The sequence below is a fragment of the Furipterus horrens genome, unplaced genomic scaffold (assembly GCF_987537825.1).
Source record: "Furipterus horrens unplaced genomic scaffold, mFurHor1.1.pri manual_scaffold_3, whole genome shotgun sequence".
Lineage (NCBI taxonomy): Eukaryota > Metazoa > Chordata > Mammalia > Chiroptera > Furipteridae > Furipterus > Furipterus horrens.
In genome coordinates this window covers 641,139-660,468 of record NW_028327173.1, presented here as the reverse complement: position 1 = coordinate 660,468, position 19,330 = coordinate 641,139, and the positions used below count along the sequence as shown (strand labels likewise).

Below are 19,330 nucleotides of genomic sequence, written 5' to 3'. Positions count from 1 at the left end.
TTGGAGGCTCTCGGGAGCTTTGTGGTGGGGACTTGGGACTGATCGCACCTTAGACGTGACTGATCGCCTCTTTGTCTCTGTTCTCTCTAGGATGCCAGAAAAGCCTGTGCAGATGCAACACTCTCTCAGGTGAGCAGCAGGCTGGCTGCCACCACCTGGCACGCAGATGGGCGGTGCCTCCCCGCCAGCCTCTGGGACGAGCGCCCCTGCGCACAGCCTGCCCCGCGAGGGTGGGGACCAGGGCCGGGCACTCCCCCTCGGAAGTCCCTCTGGTGCTGGAATGGGAAGCGGCGTCTGCAGCAGGACAGACACGGGCCTCCACCGTGAATTAGTGCTCACTGCTGCAGTGAGGGACTGAGGCAGAAAGCAGGGCGTGCGGAGGGCCCCTCCTCCCCTTTTTTATGTGAGAGGAGAGAGGAGGCGTGGGTTTGCTGGTGCCCTCCTTGCGGCGCACGCGGGTTGGTTCTTGCCTGTGCCCTGGGCACTCAAGCTCACAGGCCTGCGCAGCTGCCTGGCTGGGGCCGGGCCTCAGAACTGGCTTTCTGACGTTGAACGGGGCCGATCCTCAGGAGCTGAACCAGCAGTTCCCCACCCAGAAGAGCGGCACCCCGGCGCTGAGGCCCTTCGTGCGCACAGTCTCCGGGAGGGGGGACAGCCGCGCGGGCACGGACGCGGTGATAGGCAGGCTGGGTGAATGCGCGGAGTAGCCCTCGCCGCAGGGGGCGGGGAGGGGAGCGGTGCTGGGCGAGGCAGCCAGGCTCGGAGGGCGTGGTGTGGGCTCCAGGGGCCAGTCCGTGGAGACTGCGGGTAGGTGGGGGGCAGCAGGGGTTCGAGGCAGGGCTTGAGGAGCAAGTGCTTAGTGGCCGTGGGCGGGGGGCGTGCTCTGGAATGAGGGGCAGGTGGTGCCGCACAGCGTGTCGCGTGCTCAGTGCTGCTGGGCTGTGTCCATGGAAGCGGGGAGCGCCACCTCGTTAGGGAAACCAGTGTTTGTGTCCAAAGAATTAAACACACATGGGAAAGAAGTGTTGTTTCTGCTGAGAACGATTAATTTTTCACAACATCCTCATACTTTATAGGGTGCACCCTCGTTGGGGTAAAACAAGTTAAAGAACAGTTGTACTGCGTGGACTTGACCTGGGAGTGAAGTCTGAGGGACCCCTGAGCCAACAGGGATTCAGGCCCGTTGTTTGACACTCGGGCTCTGTGGTCTCTACCCTAAGTCCCTTCCTGCTGCGGCGGACCCTGCCAGCGCGTGGGTCTGTGCCACAGCAGCGCTGGCGCCGGGCGGCCGGCCTCCGGGTCAGCACGTGCGCGCGGGCCGTGTGTGGCACGGGAGGCGGGAGCAGCTGTGGTGGAGGGGAGTGGGCAGGGTCTGCGTGTCAGCGCTGTGCAGGGTGGGGAAGCAGGTGTTCCTGAGGGGCAGGCAGAGCGGTGGGGCTCATGAGCACCATGAAAGGAAGGTAGATGCCCTGTACACAGGAGAAATCCCCGGGGGAGCTGCCGTGGGGGCGGGGCGGGGCTGCAGGGGTGATTCCGGCACAGAACGGTGACCTGCAGGGGCGTTTATTTTCCAGATCACAAACAACATCGACCCCGTGGGGAGGATCCAGATGCGCACCAGGAGGACACTGCGGGGGCATTTGGCCAAAATCTATGCCATGCACTGGGGCACGGATTCCAGGTGTGTGTCGGCTCAAGCAGGGAGCCATGCCTGAGACACTCGAGAGTTGTTCTGGTTTCCTAGGAAAAGTCTCCCGGGCACATTTGCCGTGATCTGTGAAGAAAAAATGAGGACGCTGATCAGACACGGGGTGGGCCTAGTGCAGGTTCCCAGGCGCACACTCCCCTCCGTATTTCCACCTGCCCGGGCCCCTTTCTGCACGACCCTCAGTCCCTGTCAGCTGTGCTCTTTCCTGCCACTCACCTTGTTCCCCCAGATCCACGGCCCAATGCCTGTGTGGCCTTGGGCCGGCTCCCAGCCCCCCTGTGCTAGGGCTCCTCATCCTTCCAGCCTCGTCCTCGGGGCTCGGGGCTCAGGCCCTGGTGCAGATTGGGAGGGTTGAGTGGGTTGAGCCTCAGAACAGTGGCCCGAGGGTCACCAGTGCTGTGTGCGTGTTTGCGGCTGGCTTCTCCCTAGAGCCACGTCCAGTGCAGGACACAGGTCTTAGCGCTTGTGCTGTTCTCTCCCCAGCCCGTCAGACCACCTCCCTGTACCCACCATCTAAACGACAGAGTTCCCGTCACGCACTCCTTGTTTATCCTTTAAATTCTGCCCTCATTCAGACTTCCTGTCCTCTGGCCTGGTGGGTTCTCCCTTCCCGGTCCTGCGGCCATCACCCTGCCTGTAGGGGTGCTGGTCTGCTCAGCACTCCCTTCCTGGCGGAGGCCGCCTCCCCCACCCAGACAACTCAGCGACGTGCTGGGCGGCTCTGTGACTCAGAACGGGTGACGCGTCACGTGCCTTTTTCTTTGAGGAGTGTTGGTTTTGATGTTGAATTGTCAGGGAGGAGTTTTCAGCTTGGTTTACCTTTGCTGGTGGAAGGGTCTTTCAGAGTGTGAGCATCTGGGGCACGAGGGTCCTTGGTTCTGTGCCGAGCCCCGTGCAGGCTCACATGCCCACGGGAGCTGCTGACTGTCGCAGGCGGGGCAAGAGAGGCAGTGCCCGTGCTAACCCGCCCACCCTGGGGGTGACGGCCAGGTAGTCCACGCTGCTCACCTCTCCTCCGTCTGGGAGCATCGGTGTCCTGGCCAGCCATCTGTGGCCTCGGCTCCCCGGGCATCAGGCAGGCTCACCGTGCCCGACTGGGGGCTGGGGGCCGGGCTGCAGGCAGCTGTGTTCCTGGAAGGAAGGTAGGTGTGTAGCCAGAGCAGCAGGCGTGAGGCAGGTGAGGCAGGGGCTGGGGTGGGGGGCGGGCTCCTGGCCTCCACGTGCACGGCCTTCGTTCTGCCTGCTGGCTGGAACACCGATGTGCTGGGACAGCCCGGGATTGGGAGGAAGCGCAGCAGAGGCGAGGGGCACCCTCCAGTCAGGAGTGTCTGAAGTAGGGTTTTAAATTTGGACTTATGTCTTGCTTATGTCATCCTGTTCCGCCCACTCAAGCAGAGGTGACTGCCTCGGGCGTGTGAGCCGGACAGGGTGCTGGGTCTGCGTGGTTCACGGGCGCTGGTGTCCCAGGCGCAGAGACCCCAGGGAGGGTTCCGTGTTTGTGCGTGTCGGTGGCATTTGCAGTCCCAGTGTGTCCACCAGCGGAGCGCGTCACTCCCCTTACAGTCTCCTTTTTATAACGTTTTGGAATCTCGGTCATCCGAATTAACGTTTAACTTCTTCCTTGCCTTCTGAAGTCTGAAGTCTCGTTGTAACAGGGTGAGACCCCACTAACCCCCAAGGCTCAAGAGCTGCCGCCCTCTGGGTGGGAAGGGCCCCCGGCCTGTGCTCAGTGACAGGCCTTGCTTCCTCCCTGGCTCCTGTGTCCTCTGCACCAGGTGGGGGGCGCCTTGGTGACTTGTCTGCCTTGGTGGGAGGCCCTGGGAAGCAGCGAAGCCAGGCCTCCAGCGGTTATCCCCCTGGGATTACGAGGTGTGTGCCTTTTCTCACCTTCTGGAGGATCAGCAGGCATTAGTGTTCCTCTGACCTCCTGCGTGTCAGCAGATTCTAAGCTTCTGTGCGGAGCCCTTCCTGAAGGTGACCCTCCCGGAGGGCGGGCTGCGCTACACTGGCCCCATGGGCCTGGGCCAGAGAGGCAGGCAGTAGCGCAGACCCTGCTCCGTTTCCCAGAAAGTGTTCCGTGCCGCTGTGTGTGCGATGGAACAGGGACGCAGGGGTCAGTTCTGAGGTGGGCTTTGTGTCCCGGTGCTGAGCTGCGTTCCGCGTGGACGCCTGGGAAAGGAAGTGTGTGCTGGGTGCACCAGGATGTGTGTTTTGACAAGAAATGCTTAGGTTATCAGAGCGGCTTGAGTTTTCATCAGTTCAAGAAGCCAAATATGCTTGTGGCTGAAATGGTTAAAACCTGCTTGTTTCGATAAAATATTTAAAATTAAAACTTTCATTTCTTGTACTGACACACTTCTGCACAGGACGGCGGGTATGGCCTGTCACCGTCCCGCAGATGGCCTGTCCTGTGCCGGGTCCTGAGGGTGTGGTCCCCGTTGACTCAGGTGCAAAAGCCCTTCTGCCCCTCGGCCACGCACTCCGTCGGTGCTGCCCCACACCCGACCTTCAGAGCCGGGCGAGCGCCTGTCCACACCAGGTCCGCACTGAGCACACTTGCCCCGAGCGGGACAGTGGGAGAAACGGCCCGACGGTGGGTCGTTTCTCCTGCGGACCCGGCACCGGCTGGCTCCGATTTGGTGGATAAGGATGAGACCAGGCAGAAGCGGTCGCCCTGTCTCGGCCACCCAAGGACGGGGCGTGCTGACCCAGTCTGCCCGAGGGGCCGAGCGCCCCAGGGTCCTCGGGGTGCTCTCTGTGGGGCTGTGCGCTCTCATGCTTTCACAGTGGCTTGCTCATGGGAACCTCCTCTGGCTTGTAAGCGAAGGTGCTTTGAAGCTCACGCAGCACAGAAGCCCGTGGTCCCCGCCGCCCAGTCGGGGCTGCTGTGGTCCTGACTGCCTGCTTTGTCTCCCCGCAGGCTCCTCGTTAGCGCCTCCCAGGACGGGAAGCTCATCATCTGGGACAGCTACACCACCAACAAGGTAGGAACCGCGGAGCCCCTTCCTGGAAGCTGCCCAGCTTCACTGCGGGGACGGCTGGCAGCCTCCCGGCGGCCCGGCCTGGCTGCGGCGTGTCACTGCGGTGCGCTGTGCGTCCCGGAGGGCTTCGCGCCAGCTGTGGCTCCATCTGGGAAATCTCACGTTTTACTTAAAAATCTGGAGCTGTGGCTGTTCGTTTAGTTATTAGTCTTTACAAGATGTCACCTGAACAGTGTTATACCTTGAAATATAGATTAAATTCTTTTAAAAACATAATCCAAGGCTGTGCCTGATGGAATTAAACTGCTGTCATCAGCTCAGACATGCTTAAAAGACCACATTCTGAATACGAAGCGCACGTGAAACACTGCAGCCCTTAAAACAGACCTAAAGCACAGGGCGGTGTGTGGCAGAGCCAGTGACAGAAGTTTGTACCTTGGTCACTTAAGGAAAACTATTTTGTTTTGTAAATGAATTTATAGCCCTTATACAGGCTGATGACTGCTTTCCCTTTTTTTTAAAACTAAGGGAATTTACTGTTAGCAGATATGACTTAAATTACCAGCTTAAAGGAACATGTTCCTTTGATCTCGGACGTGTTTTGATTGGGGGGCTGAGCTGTACCGAAGGGCCCGTGTAGCCGTCAGTTACCACGTGAACCTCGCTGTGGATTGTTAGGCGGTGTAGGCTTTCCCATTAAATGCTGCTTTCCCTGACTGGCCACACCTGCAAATTGTTGTCCGAATAATTTCTGTAGCTGCTGTTTCTGAACCTGGCGTGTTTGCCTCTCTGCTCTGCCGTCTAGGTCCATGCCATCCCGCTGCGTTCCTCGTGGGTCATGACCTGTGCGTACGCCCCTTCCGGGAACTACGTGGCCTGCGGTGGCCTGGACAACATCTGCTCCATTTACAATCTGAAAACGCGTGAAGGGAACGTACGCGTGAGCCGTGAGCTGGCCGGACACACAGGTACACATCCTGGCCTGTCGCCTCGGCCTGCGCTCTGTGCCGCCCACCCCCTTCTCAGTCACTGTGTGGTGAGGTTGGTGGTGACAGTGGTAGAAACATCCTGAAAGTGAAGTGGGAGATGAGCCTCAATCAGCCTTCGCCCGTAAGAAACCTTTGGATCCAAGTCACCGTGGCGTCCGCTTTTTGGGGTCCACGGCATGTCTCCTGGCTGCTCCCTTCACAGCAGGCAGCCTCTTTGTCTCTGGTAACGTAACCTAGTTCCGTTTGTACCCCGTCCTGAGTCATCTTCCACCTTAGCAGCCGTTCCATAGGCGTGTGCCCGTGAGTGCGCCTGCGTGTGCGCACGCAACTCTATGGAGACATGGTGAGCACCCCGGCACCCGGCACACACGCCCCGCGTGCCGGGACGGAGTCTGCGGGCTGAGAGGGTGGCAGAGCCAGCTCTGCGGGTCGGGTGGGGCTGTTACTTTCCCAAGTTCACTTCACTTGTGACTGTTTCTGGAAAGGAAGGTCTCGTCCTGATATCTCACTTGGATGGCTGTGTTCTCGGTTCTGGAAGTTCCACCCACCAGGTGCTCCTGCCTCCCCTGCAGCGGGGAGGGGACGTGGGGAGGGGAGGCAGTGAGCTGCTCTACTGCAGCCACGCCGCTCCGAACCTGAGTCGTGGCTGGCGGAGACGTGCCGTGTGCTGCTCGGTGCGGCTCTGCTCAGAGCACAGCTCAGAGGGGTCGGGACTGGCTCTGTGGCGGTGGCCGCGCCGTGAGCGTGTGCAGTGGGGCAGGACCCCTGGGCCCACTCAGAGGCCGCCCGCTGGACCCGCCCGGCTCTCCCGCTCCCTCGGGTTCCGTCTGAGTGGCCTCGCCCTGCTGCGCTCTGTTGGTGGAGCACACACGTTTGTGGTCCTCATCGCTCCTGGGGGGCTGGCCCTCCTGTCCCGCGGAGGTGCCCGCTCCTTGCTGCCCAGGGCCGCCTCCGTCCGGCGTCAGCACGGCGCACCGCGTCCCTGGGCTTGCCGCTCGGCGGTCCGCAGGGCCCCCCGTCGGCGGCCTGGGGACAGCCTGGAGATGGCTGCTGCCTCCCGTGGGTTCCGACGGCTCCTGCCCTTTGCGTGCCGCTGGGTCCTTCTCGTTCACGTGACTTGGCACAGTTGGATTTAGCTCTGTTACTTCACCACCTGCCCTCCTGTCCTGCCCCTTGTTTTGAAGATTTTATTTATTTTTAGAGAGAGAGGAAGGAAGGAAGAAAGGGAGAGAAACATCGACCAGTTGCCTCTCGTATGTGCCTGACCTTGCGCTTTCTGTAATGACACCGGTCAGAGCCTATCCTGCCCTTTTTGGGGCTGACTTGATTTATTATTTTACACTTAATTCTTTTGCAGAGAGTACCGTTTTTATTCACTGTCCTAGAAAGGAGACGGCCTGGGGTGGAGTGACGCCCCAGCGTGGGGGCAGGGCCTGAGCCTTTCACAGGTCAAACTGGACTAGAAAGGGTGGGGCGCTGGGACACAGGCTGCGGTTCGTGCCAATGTCATCTTCTGCCCGTGGCTGGAGGAAGTGTTAGTCACGTTCCGTTCTTGCTTCCCAGTAATTCCCAGTCCTGGGAAGGCTGCCAGAAAGCACGTGACAGAGCAAGGCACCAGGCTGTTTTCCCCAAGGGGCTCCTACTGGCTTCACAAGTCCATCTTGATTCCTAAGGCTTTCTGGTGACATCCAGAGTTCAAGTAGGACTCTTTTGATCACGACATTCCTAAGACTTGGTTAATAAAACCACTTTTGAAGCCGGTGTGGTCGCTGGCTATGAAGGTGGGTGAGAGGAGGCCGCCCACAGAGTCCGGAGAGACGGGAAGGGTTAGAATCCTCTCTCCAAACCTTGCAGAGACGGGGTGAGGGGATCAGCCGGGTCGAGCTCCCGCTGCCCACTGCTCCCCTAGCTGCAAGTCTCAGGAGGCTGGAGGAGAGGGAGAGGAGAGACTGTCCCCACACGGGCCACGGTCGGTGCCACGGGCTGTGAAAGAATCCAGAGAGAAGAAAGTGCAGAGTCGAGATTTTATTCACTCTCCAAGAACGGAGAGGGGTGTGCTGTGGAGAGGCAGCAGCCGATATTTTAGAATTCTGGTTTACTCTTTTTGGTTACCTCTTTGCAGTGTTTTTCGGTTGGTTATCTAGGGATTACATTGTAAATTTATAACGTTTCACGGTCCACCCAGAGTTACCGATGTATCAGTTCACATAAAATGTGAGGTTCATGCAGCAGAGAGGCCGTGCTCTGCTCCTGCTGAAGTTCGCGTCGCAGCTGCATGTGCCACACGCCCCCCACTCCGTCCCCTTCCTGCCCTTGGAGCAGTCTCAGCCCCCGGGAGGGGGGAGAGTCCTTCCCGTTCTCAGTGCTCCTCTCCTGCCCGACGAGGGGCAGTCTTGGCTCCCGCACCTGGCCTCTCGGACCCCGAGGTTTCTGTTCGCTGTGGAAACAGGTGCTCCCACTTCTCTGTTGGGATTCCGGGGGGGTGGGGGGTGTTCATTGTGCACACATCTGGCGCCCTGCAGCTTGCTGACAGGCCTGCCCTTCAAATTCGGGTCTGGTGGCTCTTTGCTCTTGAATGTGGGCGGCGTTTTCCGATTTCTTCGTCCACCTCGTGCTTCGGGCTGGTGTCCTGGGCATGGTGAGTGTTGTGCTGCGGCCTGGGTTCTGGTGGTGCCCCGAACCACTGGGGTTTGCTCCCCCTCTTCTGTCCTGGTCTCTCACCTGCTCGCTGCCTGGGGTTCAGATGGGAGCCGGGTGCTTGCGCAGTTAGGGGCGTGATTCAGCTCCACGCCCTGTGGCTTTCCCCTTTTACTCTTGGCTGTGGTTGCCCAGAAGTCTCTGCCGGCTTTTCAGAGCCACCTCGCCACCATTCGGTTGTGGCCGGTGGGGCACCGTGGGAACCGGCGCTCGCAGCCGTTCTCGTCCTCCGACTGTGGCTCCCGCGGGCGCTGCCTCTGCGCCTGTCCGGTCCAGAGCGCGCAGCCGCTGGTGGGCAGGCGGCCCCGTGGGGAGGAGCTGCAGGCTGGCCTCCCGCCTGTGCCCGTCACTCGGCGTCGCGGCCCGCGCGCTCACGGGCCTCCGTCTGCAGCGCTGCAGCCTCCGAATCTGCTACCCCTTCTAATGAAAGGCTTTTAGATTTTTCACTTTTTTCAAACAAAAAAGAAAACGGTTATTAGAGGGAAAATTTTAGCGATTTTGTTTCCTTCGTCTGTCATGGGATTTTACTTCTTGAGGGTTGAGTGTTATTTTTTTTAAACACTTGCTCTCTTAAGAACGTTTCTGACTCCTCAGCGTGATCCACAACTTTTAGCTTCAAGGCAGTGAAGGTGAGACCGACGGACTCACAGCAGCCTCCCTCGGGCCCCAGGGAAGGTGCGCGCAGGCAGGGGCGCAGTCGGCTCCGCCTGGTGTCTGTCTGCGCCACTTTCTCACCGGCCTGAGCGGAAGGTGACAGCTTCGTGAAGCCACGGTTGGGAAATGGTCTTGCGCAAATTCAGAAACTCGGTTGCACAGAAAGGTCATCTGAGCTCTGTGCTCACAGGCCTCTGCGTCCTCCGTCCGCGGGCGCGAGGGAGTGTCGGCTGCAGGCGTGGATGAGCTGCGTGTTGCTTCTGTTCCCATGAAGTATAAGCGCCCCCCCCCCCCCCCACGGGACAAAGAGAAGCTCTTTCTCTGCAGGCAGCCGCCGGGTGTGGGGAGCTGAGCGAGTTAGGCACACTGTGGGGACAGTGCAGGTTCCACGCCAGACCAGCTCGGGAAGGCGCTTTGGGCTCTTTATGCCGCTGGAGGGTCTTGCCTTCAGTTTGTAAAAACAGGAACAATCGCAGCATCTGGAAGCGCCGTGGAGCCCAGCTCAGGTGAAGGAGGGCTGCCTGCGCTTCCGGGAGGAAACCACAGACTCCTCTCCTGGCTGTTTTCGAGGCTGCCCTGCAGAGCACAGGGCGACCTCTGGAAACAGTAAATTCAGTAAGCAGGTGGGACGTTTTTATTATCAGTAACGACGTATTCCATCTGAAGTAAAACTCTCCAAGTGCTGTTTTGGTGAAAAGGATAATCCAAAGGCATTAAGAGACATTGGAGAAACGACTAAGTCCCTAAAAACGCGTCTCCCGCACGAGCATCAGGCCCACCCTCCCGGGAGTTTTCAGAGCAGCGCCCGTGGGTCAGCGACAAGAACCAGTGCTTGTCCTTGGGGGTTCCTCTCTTCCTGAACCTCCTGGTGCGCTGGAGACACACTTGCCCTGAAGGCCACCCGGTCAGGACGGCTCAGGGGCGCGAGCGGTGGCTCCCTGACAGCCTCTGTCCCTGCCGGAACCCCGGGGTGGCTCCAGCCTCGTCTTGTAGGGGCAGTAGGTTCATGCAGTGAGAGGCTGAGTATTTTACCTATTTTAAATATTTCACTTTATTTATTTTTAAAGAGAGGGGAAGGGAGGGAGAAAGAGGGAAAGAAATATTGATCAGTTGCCTCGCGTGCACCCCCTGCCGGGGATGGAACCCACATCCCAGGCCTATGGCCTGATTGGGAATTGAACACGTGACCCTTTTGCTTCGTGGGACAGCACTGGCCCCTGAGCCACGCTGGCCAAGGCTGAGTGTTGTGTATGCGGTGGGTCAGGCCCAGTGCCTGTGGATTACTTCTTTTCTGGGTGTGACAGGGCGATGCTGTCCTGCAGTTCTGCCCCGGGAATTACCATGGGGCTGCTCTTTGGCGTGTGGCTCACTGTGACGTCTGATTTAGGCTGTGGTCACCGTCTGGGAGACTCAGACCTTGCCGCTCACCCCCATCTCACGGCCGGCCCATGGTGCCAGGCTGCCTGCACCTGCTGCCAGTACCACACACACGCCTGGGAGGGCTGCCTCCGCCTGGGGTGACACCTCACACACGCACGCCACACCTCCCGCTGGGCCCCGGAACTTCTCCGTACTGCAGTGATCAGAGGTGCTGACTGCCACCGTTCATAGAACTTGGGAAGAGCAGACAGCTCTGCCCTCCAGCCGGCACTGTCTCCGGTCCCCGTGGCTGACGGGGGCTCTTGGCGCCCCTGCAGGGATGGCACTGCTTGCCGGTCAGTGTCCACTCTGAGGGCGGGGCCCGCCAGGTGGCCCATCCCCTGCACGTCCTTACCAGGTTCCTGTCACAGAGCCCACCATCAAGTGTGCTCAGTACTGTTTGGGCCCCAGTTTAAAATATTGGTTCCCACTCTTTCTAGGATACAGACATTTTTTTGAAAAAATATAAAGTCTGCCTGGTTGTTGTTTTTCCCCCTCAATATACAAAATACAGGGGAGCCCAAATGTGTTTAAGATTTGAGCCGGCAGCCCTGACCACGTTTAATTAAAAGCGGCTGGAAAGTGAGTGCTGTGCGCCGCCCTCCACCCTCCTGCCCACTCGGGATGAGCGCGGTCTCCTGGGGCCCCGGGACCGTGATGCTGCGGCTCTGCCCGCTGCCCAGCCCCCCTTCTCACTGACGGACTGGCAGTCGAGCGCCCGTGGTTCCCAGCTCCTGGCTGCAGGTCTGGAAATCCCGTCACTCCCCCTGGCCGTCCCAGTGCCTCAGCGTTGGCCACTGACCTTTGCTGGTGTCCTAGGCCGGAGTCCGGGTCATTCCCCGGTGCCCGAGCTGTATGTGTGGCCCTCAGGCCCTGGCTCTCGGCTCTGCCTGGCTGCACCGCCCGCACAGCGCCGACCGGTGCCGGGAGCCGAGGACGCCCCTGCGGCCTCTCCTGGGCCGAGCGCTCATGGGGGAGGGGAGGGTCAGCGGCCCGCCCGCCTGGCACGTGGCAGGGTGGCGCCGGCTCCAGAGGGAGGCAGTGTTGGCTGACCCGAGCAGGCTGTCCTGCCACGAGGTGATGCCGTCCCTGGAGACGAGCTCCGCAGCCGGCAGGTGGGGTGTGCGGAGCAGGCGTGGGGTGGGACAGAGCAGAGGCTTGTGACCGGCCTGTGCTGCAGCCCAGGCAGCTCCTGTCCCCCTGGGCCTTGGCCCCCGGCGGTCCCAGTCCCCACAGGCGTGATGTGGCCTCCAGGGGGTTTGTGACCACACGTCTTTTTTCCAGACACGGTGCTGGTGTTTTGAAATTGTCATCTCTAAAGATTTTTCCTGTGGGAGCCAGTTCAGTGATATTTGTTAAATGTCCCCCCTACCCCCCTCCCCCATTTTTTTACACTTTTCACATCAAAACCCTTCAGTGGGTCTCTTCTTTTGGTGTGTTTTGGCCCTGCTGAGGGGGCGGGAGTGGCACGCCCTGCTGCTGAGGCGCGTCGGGCTGGGCTCGCTCCCACCGCCCGGGTTCTCAGGGCCGCTCACCTGAGAACAGGAGCGCAGACCCTGGGCCGCAGAGCGGAGGGAGTAGGAGTCACGGCGCGCAGTGGGTCGTCTTTGCCTCCCCCGGTTCTAGAAGCTGCTCCAGGCGGGCGTTGCAGCAGGCACCCCACGCCCACGGTCTCCTTTCCCAGCTGCTGGGCTTCCTCGCGCTCCGCCCAGCAGTGCTGCTGACCGCTGCTCTGCGTGTCCCTCCCGCACTTCCCTGAGACCTTCGGGGCCTGCACACTCGCTCCCCCAGCCCCACCCCCTTTCTGCTTACAAGGCTGTGGAATCGCAGGCTTGCAGGGATGAGTCATTGTCTGGGCCTGTTTTCCAGGTTACCTGTCCTGCTGCCGCTTCCTAGATGACAATCAGATCGTTACCAGCTCTGGAGACACCACCTGGTGAGTCCCTGAGCCGCGTCCCCTCCCAGTGCGCGGCCCCGCCTGCCACGTGCATGAGGTGAGGCGGCCATGAGGCTGCAGCCTGGGAGGCTGTAGCAGATGCGGGAGTTCTCCGCTGTGCAGCCGCTGACCCTGCGGTTATCTGGCAAGTGCCTGCTGGCACCCTGGAGCCACACGTGGGCAGTGGGCACTTCAGTCCCCGCACCAGGGCACCGGCTGCTGGGGGGGTGGGCTCAGCCCCCTAGGAGCAAGTGTCATGGCTTCCAGAAGCTGCACCAAATTTCTGAACGCTGACAGGTGTTGCCTCCCTGACAGGCGGAAGCCCTCGTCAGTAAACTAGAATGTTTTCATCTGTGGCACCAAACCTCGTGATTTAAATGATCAGATAGTAGTTTTGTGTCGTTTTAGACTCCGTCTGTCCTTGTGGGTTTTCCTGCCCCTTTGAGGCACAGACACCCTGTCCCAAAGGGAGTGGGGATACCCCAGGCTGGCCCCCACTCCCTTACTGAGCTCCTTTTTTACAGGGTTGGTGTTTTTTGTTTTTGTTTCTGTTTCTTTGTTTTTTGTATAAATGCCATAGGCTCACAAAAGATTTATAATCCAGACATTTTATTTGGGGCTAGGATTTCTTTACTAGAAGCTTTGTAAAGCTTCTCCTTTGTGAACAGTTTTCTCTATGACTCCTGGAAGTGTCTTGCTTCCTTCCTGGGTCCGTGAGCCCAGGGTGGCAACCCCGCGCTGCTGAGGGTTTAGCAGCTGCCTGGGTTGGAGCCAGCTTGTCCGTGAGGCCAGAGGAGGAGGCGCTGGCTGCGCTCCTGCTGCCTGCGGGGGCGGCTCCGAGCGGCAGCTGCTCTGCTCGGGCACTGCCAGTGCCTCGCTCCTGACACCCCTAGCGTGGCCGGCGGAGCCAGCAGCTGCACACACAGCTCTGCCGTCTGCCTGTTGCCCCTCCGCGTCCGGGCCTGCAGGACCCTCGAGGGCACGAAGCTGGCAGATCAGACAGGGCATGTGCTCTGCCCTGCCCTGCAGCCCCTCGAGGACCCACTTGGAGCCCGAGTGTGTGGCAGAGCCTCCAAGTGTCCCTGCTTGAAAGGGACACAGCTTCCCCTTCGTTGCTTTTCGAGTTGACGTGGGGCTCAGTTACTCAAACCCGCGGCTGGGTTTTTGTTCGTTTGCATCCAGAGTCGCGTTACGAGTTAGGTTTATCTCCAGTAAAAGCACACAGGTCAACTGTGGTCCTTCCGGGGGGGTGGGGGGCGAAGGACACTGTCCCTGTCCTTGGGGAACTGCGGTGACTGCCTGGCTTTCCTCCGCTGCAGTGCCCTGTGGGACATCGAGACGGGCCAGCAGACGACCACGTTCACGGGGCACACTGGGGACGTCATGAGCCTGTCTCTCGCTCCCGACACCCGACTGTTTGTCTCCGGCGCTTGCGACGCCTCGGCCAAGCTGTGGGACGTGCGAGAAGGGATGTGCCGGCAGACGTTCACCGGCCACGAGTCTGACATCAACGCCATCTGTGTGAGTGGGGGCGGGGCCCTGCGGCGGGCGGCTCCCACCCCTGCCCCAAGTGCCTTCGCCTGCTCCTGACGGGCGCTCTCTCCCCAGTTCTTTCCAAACGGCAACGCGTTCGCCACCGGCTCGGACGACGCCACCTGCAGGCTGTTCGACCTGCGCGCGGACCAGGAGCTCATGGCCTACTCCCACGACAACATCATCTGCGGCATCACGTCCGTGTCCTTCTCCAAGAGCGGGCGCCTGCTGCTCGCCGGGTATGACGACTTCAACTGCAACGTGTGGGACGCCCTCAAAGCCGACAGGGCAGGTGGGTGATGCGTGCACACTTGGCCCCTCACTTACGCCGAGCCGCTGAGGTTCCTGTCATCAGGCTGGGCTGCCGGCTGCACCTGCCGGGCCCCACGGCGACCCCCCGCGTGCTGGCAGCTCTTCCCACGCACTTTTTGCCCGGAGGTAGAAAGGGGCGCGTGGCTCGGTTTCCAAGGCCCCCTTGCGTCCCCTGCCCTCTGGTTGTACGTGTTGGGTGGACTCTGTTGTCTAAGCGTGGAGCACACACCAGCCGGGCGCGCCCGTGACAAACAGTCTGAAGCCCGCACGTCAGAGGCTGGCGTGTGGCTGCTCAGCTCAGCAGTGCGCGGCACCGCGCGGCCGGGCGGAAGGCGAGACCTTCCCACGGGGCGCGGGGCCCCCGGGTGGCTGGACGGAGCTGACTGCTGTTCGAGTCGCCCGGCTGTGTCCGTCCCTGTGCTCGGGGGCTGGGAGGGCCGTGCGGGGCCCGGGGCTTGTGGGGCCTCACTTTGGCTTCCACGTCCCTGCTTGAACCCACTCTCTCATGCCCCCGCCCCCCCTGCCAGGGGAAGGGGAGCCTGGGAGAGCATCCCTGCCCTGCGGAGGCCAGTCCCTCTGCTCCACTGTGGTGCGGGTGAGGTCCTGCGGTTCCCTGAGGTCAGCTCTCCGATCCCTCCAAAAGCTGAGGGACACCCTGCCTGGTGGTTGTCAGCACAGGCGGCTGTGGCGGCCCTCCCGAGGGCGCCCGACACTGGCCTGGAGCTCACAGCCCGTGCTGTCCTGTGGTCGTTGCCGTGGGGTGGAGGCGGCTGGGTTTCCTTGTGTTGGTTCCATTTTTTATGTAAGCTGCTTCCTCCGTGAGTGCTCAGGAGTCAGTGCCGGGGGCCCTGGGTGACAACTGTGGCTGGTCTGTGTGACAGGCTGGTGGCCGGGTCTCCACGTGGCTTTGTTTGGTTTAGACGTGTCTCGGCTGTTGTTGGGAGAGGAGCACACGGACTCTCCCTCCCCTCGGCTGAGAGAAGCCACGTGAACCTGTCCCACTGCTCTGTCCTCTCCTCTCCGAGTCCCAAGGCGTTGCAGGGATGGCCTGCTTGTGGGGTGCTGGCCTGCCTCAGTGAGCGTGTCCGTCACCTGCCCCGAGTGTCCCTGCGTCCTGGCCCTGGAGTGACTGCCCTCACTTGCCCCCAGGTGTCTTGGCTGGGCATGACAACCGCGTCAGCTGCCTGGGGGTGACTGACGACGGGATGGCTGTGGCGACAGGGTCCTGGGACAGCTTCCTCAAGATCTGGAACTAACCCAACAGGTAACGGAGCGGCCGAGGCCCCAGCACCTGGCAGGCCATGGCTCATGGGTTCTGGGCTTGTGGCTGGAACGGGCGGGGACGCCACTAAGTCAGCTGTTGCCCCACAGAGCACGTGCCCTCGGCTGCGCACCCAGCTGCCACCGTAGCTCTGGCGATGGGATTGGATTGAGATGTGCTGTTTCCTTTCACATTGAAAAAGTTTTATTCTTGCGGTGACGGTTAATAAAACCACGTCAGGTGTTCAGCTCTGTAATCCATCACCTGCACGTCACACCATGTGTTCACCCCCCAAGTCAGGCCCCTCCACCTCCACGACCCCCTCCCCTCCTCTGTCCCCCACCCCTCCCCTCTGTCATCCCCACACTGTTGTCTGTGTCTAGGACGGTTTTCTTCTTTGTTCTGTGTTTGATCCCTTTGCCTTTTTCGCCCAGCTGTCAGCCTGCTCTGTGTCTGTGTCTTGTGAGTCCCTTTCTGTTCTGTTAGTTTTTGTTCATTAGGGCCCACGTGAGAGTGAAATCATACTGCACTTCCCTCTGACCGGCCTCTTCACTGAGCCTGATGCGCTCCGGGTCTCTGTCCACGTTGCTCACACTCTGTTTCAACAGCAGGTGCAGCCACGGTGACTGGAAGACCATTCCACCCCGAAGCGTTTCCGTGATAGCATTTCCAACCCACCCCTACTAACGTGGGCGCCCTCCCCTCCGAACTTCAAAAGGGCAAGGTCTCTCCTTCACTCTCTGCTGAAACCAAGAGCACAATCCCACGAAGAGAAGAGTCTGTGTCCGCACGACGGGCCGTGCATTCCTCCCGGGACCATCGTCTCCGTTTGCTTTTTGTCTTGAATGGAAGCTAAAAGGAAATACTGTAATAAAAATGTTCCCCAGAAAGTAAACCTGAGTGTCCTCGTGAGACAGACACGCCCGGCCACTAGTTTCTCTTAGATCAGTGATCCCGTTCTGTGATGTTCACGCAAAACAAGTCGAGGACTTGATCTTATAATCGGTTCTAAATTGCAGGTTGTGTGTGTAACCAGATTTTGAAAACACATTTGCTTTTTAAAATATCTTTATGTTCACTAGTGAACCAGAGACAGAGGGCCTAGTGAGGTCTCTCTGAAAATTGTTCATGATGTAAATTTAGTCCCTGGTTTTTAAAATTTTTGTCTAGTCGTCATAACTGTTGCGCACAGACATGGCACAGAAAGCAGGAGTGGGACCGAGCGCATGCCGTTGGCGGTCTGGAATGCGTGGTGACCAGCAGGGTCCAATCAGGCACCTTTTCTCCTGCCCCGCCCTCTCTGTCTTCTCAGTTCGGTTTTTAATTTCACCTTGGGTTTCCTTGTGAAGTTGGGGGGAGTTTATAATAACAGCCTAACACTACCCCGTGCCCACCCCAACCATCAGAGCCTCTGTTTTCAAGAGAGGTGCCCGTCCTGTGCTTGGATAGTGCGTCAGTTATTTGTGTATGAAACAATGTACAAATCAATGTTTTGAAAATAATGATCTCAAACTTTCTAAGTTAAATTTTAAAAAATTTGATCGTTTGCCATATTGGGTGGGTTAACTCTTAGACTCGCATGCTGTAGAAATGCTCAAACGTGCATAGAGGACTCAGTCCTTAGATGTTCTTTTTCTTTTAAGAAATAATCTCTTTAAAGTTGTAACCATTACGGCTCTGCCCACTCTTGCTGCTGCTCCGCACGCCCCGGCCGCAGCAGGGTCAGCAGCTCGGCACGCTTGAGTAGCAGGATAAGTCACTGTTTTCTTTATTTCTTTATAAAAACAAGTCCTGTTCCAAATGATCGCTGCTGGATTCGGGGGGGGGGGGCGGGGGGGAGGACCACAGATGCGGCCTTCCCCTGTCACCTCCTCATGGCCCGTCTCCCGCGAAACCAGCCTTTCGCATTGGAGGGAGATGATTTTCTAACACACAGGCCTCCCTGGCTCCGAGCCTCGCCCACAGCAGCGTGTGGACGGAGTGCCAGCCCGTCCCTGTGCGCTCCTGCGGCCGCTTAGAGGCTCTGTCCCGTCTGCCCGCCCGCAGCCCCTGTACAGACTGCTGGGGCACCCGGCCCGGTCCGGCGGGACTCAGTGGCACCCTCTCCGTCCACACTCTGTAGAGCTGTCTGCACCTGCCCTCCCTTTTGTATTTAATTTTCAGTCAGTGTACTGCAAGGAAGCTGGATGCAAGGTAGACCCTGTATTAAACTGTACTGTTATTTAAGATGTAATAAAGCAGTTTGACATGAGGGACTCGGGTGTGGCTACTCATTCACCGGCGGGTTTATGGGGGCGGCCGCCCACCCTCCTGCCAGATCTGCCCCTCACAGAGAAGCCATGAAAGGAGTGGTGGGTCCCCCAACAGCCCTTCTGACGGCATGGCTCCCGTAGCCCTGTCCACCTGTCACCCCCAGACTCTCAGGTGGTCTGCAGGGGCAGGCTTCCCTCCTCCTGCGCTCATCATCTGTCTAGCCGAGAACTGCATCCTGGAAAAGGGGACACCTGCCACCAAGGTCCCATCTTCAAGAGCCAGTGCGTTGAGGAGGCTTCCACCCCCAAAGGCCCCTCCTCAGGAGGCTGGAGATGGTTCCCTGTGATTTTCAGGGTCAGACGCTGGCACTTTATCCCTGAATGTCCTCAGGGAATATGCCTCTCCAAGGAGACACAGGGTGGGTGGGTGGGAAGGGCAGCCTTCCACTGTCCCTCCCGGACCACAACCTGGCATCGTGTACACGGTCGTTCAGCAGGAAACTGCGACCAGGGCTGGACCCCAGCCAGCCCCACGGTAACCATGCATCGCCTTGCTCTGGGTCCGTGCCACCGCCACCAGGCACAGCTTTGCTTGAGTCCCCAGCACTGAGCTGGGCCTGGCGCTCAACTCGGAGCCCAAGGTGTGGTATCCCCGAGCTGCTGTGACCCTCTCCACCTCGGGCTGCACGCTCTGGGGATGGGCTCCTCCGCCTCTCAGCTGGGGAAAGCCTTCCTATCTGTGCCCCACCTTCCCGCCACCACCACCAATCCCCTCCTGGGTCCTGCCCAGTCCTTCCCAGAGCCAAAGCCAAACTGCCCCTTCGTGTCCTCACTGTGATCTCGGGTTCCCCACTGAAAACTGCACAGCCCTGGCCGGGCAGCTCACTGGGTTTGAGTGTCGTCCCCGAATGCCAAGGTTGCTGTGGATCCCTGGTCAGGGCACGTGCAAGGGTCAACCCGTGACGCGTGGAGGAGTGGAACACATCAACATTTCACTCCTTCCTCTCTCAAATCTGTAATAACAAAAGGAGTCCTGGCTGGGGGGGCTCAGTGGACAGCGCCAGCCTGCGAGCCAAAGGGCCGCTGGGTCCTTTCCCAGTCAGGGCACAGGCCTGGGTTTCGGGCCAGGTCCCAGCTGGGGGCACGTGGGGAGCAACCACTCACTGATGTCTCTCTCCCTTCCCCTCTCTCTCAAAAAAATAAATCTTAAGAAAAAGAAAACTAGACAACAAAGCACCTTGGGAAACCTCAGGGAGGATCACGTGTGTCAGGTGCCAGAGCGGGGCACTTACACTTGGCCACTGGGGACCCCCACCCCATGCTGGGCTGCAGCCAGACCTCGCCTACAGCTGGCTCTCTGCCTGGGGCTCTTCCTGATCCAGGCAGGGCGCGTCCCTTCCCTAGCACCCTCCCTACCCGTGACCTAAAACCAGCCCAAACAGGCGACTGTCAGGTGCCCTATTCTAGACATCGGCCGCTGGGGAGGCTGGGTTAGGCCAGGCAGAAGGGGTGGACTTGTCGGTCTGCTGGCTGGACGCCAGAGCCTGGGGGATAAACAAGTCAACCTCCGGGTAGCCAGCCGAGCACC

At 59.7% G+C, this 19,330-nt stretch overlaps 1 protein-coding gene across 4 annotated transcripts in view; it reads left to right on the top strand.

Annotated features, from left to right (window-relative positions):
* Nucleotides 1-16,385, top strand: part of GNB1 (G protein subunit beta 1) — a 56,282-nt gene extending 39,897 nt beyond the window's left edge. For 3 of the 4 annotated variants that reach the window (XM_090268462.1, XM_090268460.1, XM_090268461.1), the window contains exons 4-12: nt 91-129; nt 1,575-1,681; nt 4,629-4,692; nt 5,495-5,657; nt 12,318-12,384; nt 13,704-13,905; nt 13,993-14,209; nt 15,379-15,493; nt 16,099-16,385. In XM_090268462.1, the coding sequence (XP_090124588.1) occupies nt 91-129; nt 1,575-1,681; nt 4,629-4,692; nt 5,495-5,657; nt 12,318-12,384; nt 13,704-13,905; nt 13,993-14,209; nt 15,379-15,485 (966 nt within the window). In that variant the 3' untranslated portion in view covers nt 15,486-15,493; nt 16,099-16,385. The remainder of the gene's footprint in view (nt 1-90; nt 130-1,574; nt 1,682-4,628; nt 4,693-5,494; nt 5,658-12,317; nt 12,385-13,703; nt 13,906-13,992; nt 14,210-15,378; nt 15,494-16,098) is intronic. The other variant, XM_090268463.1, reaches the window with a different exon arrangement.
* Nucleotides 16,386-19,330: the final 2,945 nt, after the last annotated feature.